The sequence below is a fragment of the Polypterus senegalus genome, unplaced genomic scaffold, assembly GCF_016835505.1.
Source record: "Polypterus senegalus isolate Bchr_013 unplaced genomic scaffold, ASM1683550v1 scaffold_4138, whole genome shotgun sequence".
Taxonomy (NCBI): domain Eukaryota; kingdom Metazoa; phylum Chordata; class Cladistia; order Polypteriformes; family Polypteridae; genus Polypterus; species Polypterus senegalus.
This window is the reverse complement of record NW_024379909.1, coordinates 506-13,105: the sequence shown is the minus strand read 5'-3', so window position 1 is coordinate 13,105 and position 12,600 is coordinate 506. Positions and strand designations below refer to the sequence as shown.

Here is a 12,600-nt window from a genome sequence, read left to right as displayed (position 1 = left end):
TTCCACCAATCAGCTTTCTTCTTTTGTTTTCAGTTGGTACCTGCCTTTTCTGTGTTGTCCTTTCTGATTTTGTCCTCGTCACCTCTGCCACTGAGCATATTTTATCGTTGTCACCTCTTCATTTAGTTTTTTCCACTTTTTATATTTTTCTGTCTTCTTGCATTTCATAGCCAATGTTTCCTTTTTAGATAAGTCCTTGTAAAAGTCAAGCTATACTCACACATTTGAGAACATCAATGAAATGAAATGTAAAAAGAGTGTGGCCAAAAAATAAACATAAACTTACAAAATACAGAAAGTCCAAGCAGAGTGAACCAACACTGAGTAGTGTGGGGTGAAATGTGACCTTCAGTGGTGGGGGTACAGAAGGGGCCACTTCTGCTTTTTGGAGTTTTCTGTCAAGTAAATGAAGCCGAAGCTTTGTGTAGCTGACACTCTCTCAGAGCAGAGCTTTCTAATCGTCCATCCTGCTGTTGGAGTTTATTGAGCTCCTGTGGCCTCCAGCTTGTAGTCTCGACATGAAGAAACGTTGTCTTGGGTATCGATATGAAGAAGGTGCTGAACTCAAACTGAACCAACATATTCAGAGTATAGAGCGTCCTTCACACACCACCCAGGATGTACTGACATGGAGCAAAGTGACATCCGTTATATTTTTAGGTTAATTTATCAAATTATCAGCTGGGGCAGCAGAGATCAATGTGTGTTTCTGCTTTGTCTTCACTTTTCTCTTATTTGTCAGACAATAAAATCAGTTCATTTCATTGTCATTGTGTTCTACATTCAGTATTGTGTCCAAATTCTCATAACATTATTATTATTTTAAATAAAATTCCTTCTATACATTAATTGATATTCTTCTCAACTATGGTCCCCCATGCTAACCCTAGCATGCTGTTGTGACTTCCTCTTCAGGTCTTAAACATTTCTCTTTGAACCCTGAATGTTTCATTTTATTTGTATTTAGATCTTCTTAAATTCCCACTTTTGGACTCACCCTTGACACACAGCTGATGAATGTGTTTGGTTTGTAAAGACTCTTATCGTTTATAAATGATGACCTAAATTAGTGTCAAAGTCTTATAAAGCCCCTCTACATTGGTCTGTCATGTGACAGCTCTCTTTTTAGTCTCCTGTCCTCCTCGACTGTCCCTCCCCAGTATCTGATTGGACAGAATTGGCTGTCAGCTGACGTCACTAAATGACTTCATTATCAGGGTCAAGAATGGCTGTCTACACTCAGCCCAGGCGTCAACCATCAGATGACATCCCAGAGATGGTACAAGTTCATTGGTACTCAGATAAGGCCCCATCTCCAAAGCTCCAAAACAAAAATATTCCCCTTGTTCTCAGTGGCACCCCCTGTTAGTTGGCACTGCACTGTGGATTTGATTTCTCCATTTTATTATTACATTGAACGTTTTCAGTTGTGTTCTGTGGTTGAAGTTGTTATCACCGCACAGTACTGTTTCTACCTCATTCTGTTGTCTGGTGTTTGTATTGTTCACCATCTTATGTCACAGCACTGGTGCAGAGATGATCAGTCCCTGTATGGCTGACGTCCTAGATGTACAATTTTGAAGTCCTTCATGAAATCTTATGTGTTACTGATGGCGGCTGATACAGGAGGACCACTTTCAACATTCAGAACAGCTAAGAGGCTTACCACCAGTAGGCCAGTCATTTATGAATATGAAGGCCACTGCTGTCTGAAAAGCATTAACCACATTTAGGACAACAATGAGTGTTTTTTTTTTTTGCACCTTTAAGTTGTTGAAGAAGATTCTTGCTGTTTGTGAAATATGTGTTGTATTCCAGTGTGTTCATTCCAATGTGAATTCATATGTGGCTCTGAGGTACCTTACATCTACGATCTGTTTGCCACTTTCAGTGTTTTCTCCAATATTCTTATATACTTATTAGCTACTTTAAAGTCCTTTCCTCATTCAGTAGATTTTTCTTCATTTTATTTTGGTTGGGGAGCCAATGGACAGTTCATTTGTCATTTCTAGGACAGGCTTTACTCCAATATGACTTTGAGTGTGTTTCTGAAGATTTTTTTTGGAAGAGTACCCTTTACCACATTCACAACAGGTGTAAGGCTTCTCTCCGATGTTAATCTTTCTGTGGCATCTAAGTGCTTTTGACGTGAGAATCGTTTGCCACATTCTGGACAGCAATAGGTTTTGTCCAGAGTAAATTCTCATGTGGTCTTTTAAGAGTCCTGCTGTCTGAGCAAAGCTTTCCACAGTCAGAACAACTGTGTTTCTTACCAGAATGAATTCTTTTATGAGTGTAAAGAGAACTGTTATATGAGAATCGCATTCCACATTCAGTACAACTGTAAGTCTTCTCTCCAGTATGACTTCCTCTATGTATATAAAGAGAATTAAGGCGTGAGAATTGTTTGCCACACTGCAAGCAATGGTGAGGTTTTTCTCCGGTGTGAAGTCTGATGCGACTCTTTAGGGTGCTTTGTTGTGAGAACTGCTTATCACATTCAGGACAACAATAAGGTTTCTCTCCAGTATGAGTTCTGATGTGACACTGAAGTGTTCTTAAATCTAAGAATTGTTTCCCACATTCAGATCAGCAAAAAGATTTTTCTTCAGTATGGATTTTGGTGTGTCTATAAAACTTTTATGGTGTGCATAACATTTGCCACATTCAGAACATATATACTGCACTTTGTCTTTAGTGTGGGTTTGTAAGTGTACTCGAAAACAGCTAAACTTAAAAAACCTATTTCCACATAGAGAACAGCAATATGGATTCTCTCCAGTATGACTTTTTGTGTGCCTTTGAAAACTACGCTTGTCAGAAAATTGTTTGCCACATTCTAGACAACAATGAGGTTTGTCTCCTGTGTGGATTTTTCTGTGCCTCTGAAGATGGCTACTCGTTGAGAATGGCTTACCACATTCAGGGCAACAATGAGGTTTGTCTCCTGTGTGGATTTTTCTGTGCCTCTGAAGATGCCTACTCGTTGAGAATGGCTTACCACATTCAGGGCAACAAATAGGTTTTTCTCCAGTGTGAATCTTCATATGCTTATTAAGATCCCTTTTCTGCATGAATTGTTTGCCACATTCCAAACATTTTTTTCCATTGTGAATTTGGATTTCTTTCTCCACTTGCTGTCGATCAGTTTTGATGGCTACTGTCTGTGTTACTCCAGCATTAGGGAGAGAACTGCACTGAAAAAAGGCTGCTGTCAGGTTCTCTGATCCTCTTGCTGATTTCTTCATACCTTTCTCTTTGTATTGAAGGGAGGGCTGACCAAATGAAGGTGGAGAGAAGCTGCCATTCTTCTGTAAATCTGAAATAACACAAACATTTTAACTGTTATTATAATTAGTTTCCTGACACCTTTACCCAAGGCGACATTGTTTACAACATTTGAGAAACAATTGGTTACATTTCTCTTGTTTTTTCCAAATGGAGCACAGACAGGTCACGTGACTTGCTCGTGATCTCATGGTGTCAATAGCTGAATTTGAACCTGCAATACCAGGGTTTGATGTCCACATTCCTAACCATTTAAAATAAATGACACAGTACAAGTAAAGTGGTGACACACTGGGTGGCATTCCTTCCTCACACTGAGGTGCCATTTAAGGTCTGGCCACTTCATGTGAGGTCTTTACTTGTTCTGGTGCTGTCTGTTCAATTTCTCCACCTTTCTCTCAAATGTGAAAGACAGGCCTGATCGGATCAATCGATCATAAATCAAAATCAGTCAATTTTCACTCCAAATGACTTGACTGATGATCGCCAAATTAACTGATCTTAACATCTGATCTTGAACGATAAAAAGCATGTAAGACAAAGTTCCAACATTACCAACATACAGAAACACATCCTCACCAGTCTAACAGTTTTATTGCCTTCCTACAAGAGATAACAAATTTTCTTTTTTTAATATATGTGCAAAAGAAGTCAGTGATGGTGTATACTCTGGTAACACTTCCAAGAATACAAACCTGATTCAGCGTCTGAGAAGTCAACACAAAAGGGACTGGTGTGAAGAACGAGCTGTTCAAAGGCTGAGATGACCAGCAAGCTTAGTCTACCTCAGTCACCTACTCTCACTCGGCCTCCAATAATGGCAGCACTTAGAAAACTCAACCTTATAATACGAACAGCAAGAACACCGAAGACTTACTGTGACACAAAAACAGTGGAATTCGTAAGCCTGGACAACCAGCCACTTTCAGTTCTGGAAGTTGTCACATTGTAGATCATTTAGATCCACGATTCCATCTGCCGGGGCACAAGGATTTTACAGATGTTGCTTTGGCAGAATTGTATCTAACTTTGCACACAAATCTCAGCAGTCTTCTACAAGACAACGGCACCAAACTCAGTTTTATAAATGACCTTTGGAGTTCAAGCACGTCTTACTGTGCACTGGACAAATGAAAGCTTTGTACTGAAACAAGTGATGGAAAAAAACTGAAGCTTTTGTTGCCGAGTGACACAATGTACTCTAAGCCGTTAACATTACAAAATAGAAAGTGTACATCAGACTGTGTGATAATACTAAGAATATCACAAAGGCCATGGGAGATGCTGACTTACCAGCCTGCTGTGTATGGCAGTCGCTATTCAACTGATGAGTCCTGTCACAGCACGTCATGTTTAATTCAGTGGCTGTATGAAGACACAAAATTGGCCACCTGATTCATTCTGCCCCAACTTACTCCGAGTTTGAAGATATTTTAAAAACAACCAGCCCATGAGAAGATTACAGCAGGGGTGCAACATAGGGAGGAACAGTACATATTGTATGTTGCATGCCCACTGGGATTAAAAATGGATATTCCTGTCTTAAAGCAGCAGACTATAACATCACGATCTTCTCTTCTGCTTGGTAAAAATTAATACAAAAATGTGTTCTCCCATTCAGCACCTTTATGAAGAGATAACAAGAGGGGTTTGCTCATCGAGTGCATCTGCCACGAATGTCATACCATTCATCAGGGCTCTAGAGGGTCTCTGTGAGAAAAGTGCAGAGTCAAACCAAAGTGTAAAGACGTCAAAACCAACTCTTTGTTAAGCAGGTGGAAAAAGATTGAGCAGCACAGACCTGGAGCCTCTGTATGTAGTTTTAGCCGGAAGAGGGTGACTACTCAAGATTTATGGGTGTACTAGCCACAGCACCTGTCCAAGACAGATAATGAAATAATGAAAAATATTTACCATCTCTTGCCCTACGTGTGCCTTCATCGCCTTTCCTCTGTGTTAACGTGTGTTAATCTCTCTTCACCGCTGCTCCCTTTCTCAAGGGTAGTCCTGTAAAGCCTGCTTATCAGATGGCCATTAGTTTCGAGGTGCCTTTCTTGGCTCCTGTCTGGTTTTATACTTGCTGTCTTTGAAGTTGACTCTCTCAGCGTTCCTCACAGACCTTTACACCTTATCAGGCGTCTCACACTCGCACATCCTCTCTCGCCTAACCAAAGCTAAACTGACCAACCAGACTGCTCTTTAAAAGACTGGACACGCAGGCATTATTCTTATATTAGAAAGTAATTTTTTTGAGGCTCTGCTCTTCTACTCTTTATGGTAGTAAATATAAGGAATTACGAGGCACAAGAAAACACACGTGAACTTTTGATCTCAGAAGGCAGCCTGTGGTAATTGTGTCCTTAATATTGTGTGTCGATTTATAGTTATGTATGAGTGTTTGTTGACTGATTTATTTGTATAATTAATTAACCAGGCATTAGATGTTTTTCCTAAATCCCTTTGATTAGCCTTTCAGTGAATGTGTAGGTAGATGAGAGGAAAGGGATGCAGAGTTTTACTGAGCTGCTATATAAATATAAATCGTTATCAAGTGGACGTTGAGTAGTTCGAAATTGTAATCAGCCCTCTTATTTGGGTAGAATGGTACGAGCCTAGTTTTTAGACCTACAGTAAATAAAATAATACTAATTATGCATAAAAAGCATTGATATAGTCACTATACAGGAATGTATTCTGTAACAGATATTATTATCATAATGATTTTTCCCCCAAATTAAGCAATGGTTCAAGGACCCTCTGCAGTTCACATACCAGGAGAAGGTGAGAGCGGAGGATGCCATCATCTACATGCTACACCGATCCCTCTCCAACTTGGATAGAGGCAGTGGTGCTGTAAGAATTATGTTTCTGGACTTCTCTAGCGCCTTCAACACCATCCAACCTCTGCTCCTTAGGGACAAGCTGACAGAGATGGCAGTAGATTCATACCGGGTGGTATGGATCGTAAACTATCTTACAGACAGACCTCAATATGTGCGTCTTGGGAACTGCAGGTCTGACATTGTGGTCAGCAACACAGGAGCACCTCAGGGGACTGGACTTTCTCCGGTCCTGTTTAGCCAACATATATCAGACTTCCAATACAACTCGGAGTCCTGCCACGTGCAAAAGTTCACTGACGACACTGCTATCGTGGGCTGCATCAGGAGTGGGCAGGAGGAGGAGTATAAGAACCTAATCAAGGACTTTGTTAAATGGTGCGACTCAAACCACTTACACCTGAACACCAGCAAGACCAATGAGCTGGTGATGGATTTTAGGAGGTCCAGGCCCCTCATGGACCCCGTGATCATCGGAGGTGACTGTGTGCAGAGGGTACAGACCTATAAATACCTGGGAGTGCAGCTGGATGATACATTGGACTGGACTGCCAATACTGATGCTCTGTGTAAGAAAGGTCAGACCCGACTATACTTCTTTAGAAGGCTGGCATCTTTCAACATATGCAATAAGATGCTGCAGATGTTCTATCAGACGGTGGTGGCGAGCACCCTCTTGTATGGGGTGGTGTGCTGGGGAGGCAGCATAAAGAAGAAGGACAAACTGGTGAGGAAGGCAGGCTCTATTGTGGGCACAGAGCTGGACAGTTTGACATCTGTGGCAGAGCAATGGGCGCTGAGCAGGCTCTTGTCAATCATGGAGAATCCACTGCATCCACTGAACAGGATCATCTCCAGAGAGAAGAGCAGCTTCAGCGACAGACTGCCGTCACCATCCTGCTCCACTGACAGACTGAGGAGACCCCACACTATGCGACTCTTCAATTTCACCCAGGGGGTAAACGTTAATATTACACAAAATTATTGTCTATCTGTTATACTTTCATACTTATCACTCTTTAATTTAATGTTGTTCTTTATCAGTATGCTGCTGCTGTGAATTTCCCCTTGGGGATTAATAAAGTATCTATCTATCTATCTATCTAAATCTCAAACACATAAACTCCTGAGTGCCGGTGTCTCGACCACACAGACGCACTTGGTGTGACAGATGACAGCCGAGAGATCCAAAGAAACTCCCCACCAACAGAACTGCAGAATGCATGAAGAAATTGTCAATAAAGATAAAAACGATATTTGAGTCAGCAGCATCAGAGGTGAATCTTTATCTCTGTGAACCTCATACCACAAGAGATGCTGGGCCACTGGCTCTCTGGAGGACCAATAAAATTCAAGGCCCTACCTGTGCCCTCCTTCTACGAGTGGGGACAGCGAGGGTCTGTTCAGTACGGCAGCACACATCGTGGACGACAGGAGGACCAGACTGTCCTCAGAACATGCATAGATGATTCCCCTCATCCCCAAAAACATACAAGTGAAGAGGAGTGGTGACTCCAAATTGACCCGAAGGGTCCAAGATCATCTCCAAGTGAAGATTTCACACAACTGCCAACTTGTCCAGGCCATGTTGCCCCAGCAAGTTCAGGCAGAGAGCAGAACACAAGATGCTGACAGAAGACCCTGAGACCCCCTGAATGTCATCATGTCTTGTACAGGTAGCTCTTGTCACTGTTAACGTCAAAGTGCACAAGATTACCATTAGAAAGACGAGGCACATATCAGGTGAGCACTGGCTTGAGCAAATTCACTCTTATTTAGTGCACAGGGGTGAGGATTTGATTCTTACTGATTTATTTCATTTTGAGGACATTTCTACCTTAACTGCCACACAATTTAAGAAATATACATGTCTTTAACAAAATATGACTTTTGATATTTTCATTGAATGTAATATGCCGTTAGGCTAACACATGTCACAGCTTCAGTCAGAGCTTCATGATGTTCAAGTCATCCGCTCAACACTTTAGATTTTTCCTTATTCACCCAAGTTTTTCTAATTTATCATTTATTAGGTAACCTATTGTTTGTTATCACGTATCCGAGCAGGTGGTCTTTATCCAAGTTCAATTAACTTTGTTTTTCACTCTCATTTCAATCTTCTAAAAACATCAAAGCGCCCACTATTAGAATTTATAAATGCTCTCTTCTTTTATATTTAATCACATTACTCACTTATTCCAACACTCCCATGTGACTCTTCTCCTTCTCTCCCATTTCCCTCGGTGATTTTCTCTTCAGACTCTGATAACTCTGATTTCAGCTCTACAGAATTCTCCTGTGTAGCCAGTCGTCCCGTATTAGTGGACCAGGACTGTAAACTGGATGGAGATTCTTCACAGGCCTCTTGTTTGAAAATCTCCTCAGTTTTATGCTTTTGAAGTTCAAGACCAATGGAGAAATCATTCAAATCCTCAGCTTTAATGGCAGCAGTCACCCCCTTGCACTCCTCCTCCTCCTCTTCTTCTTTAAAACTGAAATTCTTTCTTCGTGATCCTCCAACTTCACACACACATCCTCTGGTGTGAGCCAATCACAGTTCTCTTCTTTAATGTCCACCGTTCTTTCATCCATGCCATCTTCTTTGGCAGACGCCATGCTCTGTGGGAAACTCTTCTCTCTCTTTAAGTGTCTGCCCTTCTCTTCTCAGATTCACTTCTCACATGGACAGCCCTGAGCTGGAGGCCATTAGACACCTCAGTTTATGGCCATGTGAAATGGGAAAGCCCTGTGAAAATAAAAGTGTAGAATTAACTTCATAAAGTCAGTAAAAATAATGAGCACACTTCAGGGTCACAGTGCCCTCCATGAGGTTTGGGTCAAAGTCACATTTGTCTTGATTTCCTCCTCTGCCTCACAGTTTAAAATTACAAATCAAATAATTCAGATGAGATCAAAGTGCACTGCAGACCTTCATTAAAGGGGATTTGCATACATTTCAGTGCCATCATGTAGATATGACAACACTTTATCTACACGGCACCATCATGTTTGGACACAGCAATGGCAGGTCTATTAAAGCCATAGTCATATTTAGGGCTTTGTTGGATATCCTCGTTGGACTTGAACTGCACCAGGAGCTTTATTCTGTTAAGTTGTTATGTTCTATATCTTATATATGTGCTCCTATTTGTGGGATTACAGGACTGCATCCGACTGGGAGTAGGACATTCGGGGTTTGAGGAGAGTGGGTTAGTAGGAGGTTACTCATGATGGTGTGTTTTATAGGAGAGAACAATAAAAAGTGTGTGGCTAACATCAAAGGTGTTGTGTTGTTATTTAAGTTTAACATTCATAGTAGAGGATGGCTGATAATTATAGAATCCTGCCTGCATTTGACCAGAGAAAGAAATACGAGAGCTGGAAAAATGAAGATTTAATATGGACATGGGTTACTGAGCTTAGAAATAAAAAACACGCACTTGGGGTTGGACTGTCGCTTACAGGGACAGCATTGAGATGTCAATTTGAGCAGAAGACCTGAACAAAGATGAAGGTTTGACTATTCTGATAGAAAGGCTTGATGTTGTGTTTAAAGGAGAAAAAGGATCGTATCTATGAGGATATTCAGATTTTACAGAGTTAAAAGGACGAGTGCAGTTTATATGGTGGATTATATCATCGATTTGGAGCAGAGATACTCCTGATGGGAAATTCCAAGTCAAATCATCACACTTTTGGACCTCATTATCAGAGATTTTAATCAAAGCAAATTTTCTGCAGATGTTCATGACATTTTAAGCTAGCTTTAATAAAAATATTGACCAATTTTAATATATCATTTTTTCTCTATTCAATTTTTAATCTTATAATCACACGGTAATTTTTTATTTTGGGGATAGCATATCATTTATACAAAACATAGAGCTGGAAAAGAGCTTTCAAACGACATGAGAACCATTTCTGAGCAACTTATATTTAGGTAGAAATAGCCAGTCAAAGTCCTAATCCAACACAGTGTTCAAACTTTGTTATCTTAAATCTCCTTATTATTGATGATCCAATTTCAGTTCCATGGGTAACTCAGATGACCAAATCAGCAGGCCAAGTCTCATTAAAATATGTGACAATGAGTTCCCTAAGTGTGATGATGTGACATGGAGTGACCTGCATGTGTAGATATAAAATGGCTGTCCTGATGCTGTGCGAGCTTTTAAGCTGTTGGACACGGCGTGTTTAGATAAAAACCAAAGGCAGCTGGCATTACCAGCATGGATGGCACTTTTGCTTCAATGGTATTGGCGCTAATGACAATTTTTGTAGTAAAGTCAAGTCTGGTAACAATGGGCATTACTGTCACTCATGAAACTGCGTATTTCACCAGTCAGAGACAACACAACAGGTGGCATTCACAACACAGCCAGAAGAAGATGCCATTGCCAGGTAATAATCTGTTAGACAAATATGGTAGGAGATCAAAATGCATTATCATCAGAGCACTGGGCTAAAGACTGCACTAAAATAAATGAACAGGTGATAATACCAGAGACTGGAAAACAGAGGACTGTGAAGAAGGAAATATGACGTCATTTACAAAGGAATCAAACTCAGGCACATTTCGTGTTTTGGTCGAATCTTTAGGATTAGCGGTAATTGACTCTACTTGAACACTCACAGTCTATGGAGAGAAATGCTTAGACAACGACATTAGTCAGCTTGACCAGAATGAAGTCACAAAGCTGAGGAGCTCAAACATTTCAAGCAGCAGAGCTTTCATATTTGGAGGTGGTAAAGTTGTGCATTCCACCAAACGAGTGAAAATTCCTGTAAAGACTGGAGAGACATGATGTGGCACTGAAACAGAAGTAGTGCCAGCTGAAATGCCAATGTTGTTCAGTAAAACATCCTTAAAAAGGGCAGGGACACTTTTAGATAATGAAACTGACAAAGCAGTGATGTTTAATCAGCCAGTGACTCTTGAATTAACCAGCTCTGCTCATTACTGAGTGAACATCTCAGATAAAGAAATAAAAACGATGAGCATTGTGAACATGAGATTCTAAAGGTCTCAGAAAACAGGAGTACAGGAGAGAAACAAAAAGCTTTGTTAAACCTTCACCTCTAATGTGGACCTGCTTCACAGGACTGATTACACAAACTGCTTCATTGCTGAAGGATCAAAGAGGCAGAGTGGAATTTCCGTACTTAAATAAATTGTTGAGAATCGTGAGACTCACCTGAAAAACGACAAACCCAAACTCAGAGCAGCTGTTGGTTTGCCGCTAGCCTATGAATACAATGAAACTGCGGCTGCAGACTGACATGAACGTCAAACAGGAGGACGGGGTCTTCACATCACTGACACATTCACACGTTTCAGTGCAGGAAGTGTTGTAAAGAGAAAGAGACCATCTGAAATTGTGAAAATACATTCATTCATTCTCAGATAAGTGGACATGGAGCTCGTCAGAAACTACTTAGTGATAACGGTGAGGAATCAGAGAGATTTAACATTGAAACAAAGACCACCACTGCATACAGTCCCTGGGGTAATGGACTACCTGAGAGACACAATCAGACACTGGCAGAAATTATACAGAAAGTGATAAAGAATACTGGATGTGACTGGTTAGTGCCAGATTAGCGCACGGGCACTAATGGTAAAGAATACCATGCACAATATTTATGGGTACAGCTCGTATCAGCCAAGTTTGGTCGTAATCCAAATCTTCCTTGTGTTCTCGTGGACAGACCACCCGCCCTAGAAGGCACCACTAGGAGTGTGTCAGTGGAGCACAGATTCCAGCGCTGCACACTCCAAGAAGAGCATTTACTGAAGTCGAGTGTTCAGACCGAATACGGAGAGCACTCCAGAGACAGGTTAATTCTGAAAATGCTTCACTTCACTGGTACAATAAAGTAAAGGAGATCACACTGAAGACAGGTGGAAAAGTTTCACAAGGGGATCCTACAGTTTTTTACTGCCTGGATGAAGATGATACTGAGACTGGAATACTTGCATGCCATGTTAATGATTTTATATGGGCAGGTTCACATCTCAGTCATTCCATATCCAGCTTTCCAGGTTGGTCATGAAGGCCGTGATCACTTTGACTGTATGACTGGAGTTTGTAAGTCTCAAAGGAGCGATACGTACACAGCAAGAAATTTACACTGAGAACCTACAGACCACTACCATAGAACCTTCTAGAGTCACGAAAAGAGATGATCCCCTCAGTGCACCTGAACTGGACAACTCAAGTCAAAGACAGGGCTGACTCTTGGGTGGGCAGCCAAAGCAGACCTGATGTAACATTTGATGTCTTCATCTCAGCATCCAGCACAAAACCTGCTAATGTGCCAACAATCCATGAAGCCAAGCAGGTCACTTGCAAGATGAATTTTGGGAAAGTGACCTTGATGTTTCAACACCTAGTAAGAAAGGAGTAATTGAGATTCATTGTTTTCTAAAGTGATGCCTCACTTGGGAATCTTCTTGATGGAGGCACACGAG

General features: G+C 41.1%; 1 protein-coding gene across 1 annotated transcript; it reads right to left on the bottom strand.

Moving 5' to 3' along the window:
* Positions 1 to 2,883: 2,883 nt before the first annotated feature.
* Positions 2,884 to 8,585, bottom strand: LOC120520039 (gastrula zinc finger protein XlCGF8.2DB-like; the record flags this gene model as incomplete). The annotated part of the gene is made up of 2 exons (XM_039742700.1): positions 8,322 to 8,585; positions 2,884 to 3,319 (listed from the first exon to the last, which is right to left on the bottom strand). A coding segment is annotated over exon 2 (365 nt), but the record flags the coding sequence as incomplete, so codon positions are not given.
* Positions 8,586 to 12,600: the final 4,015 nt, after the last annotated feature.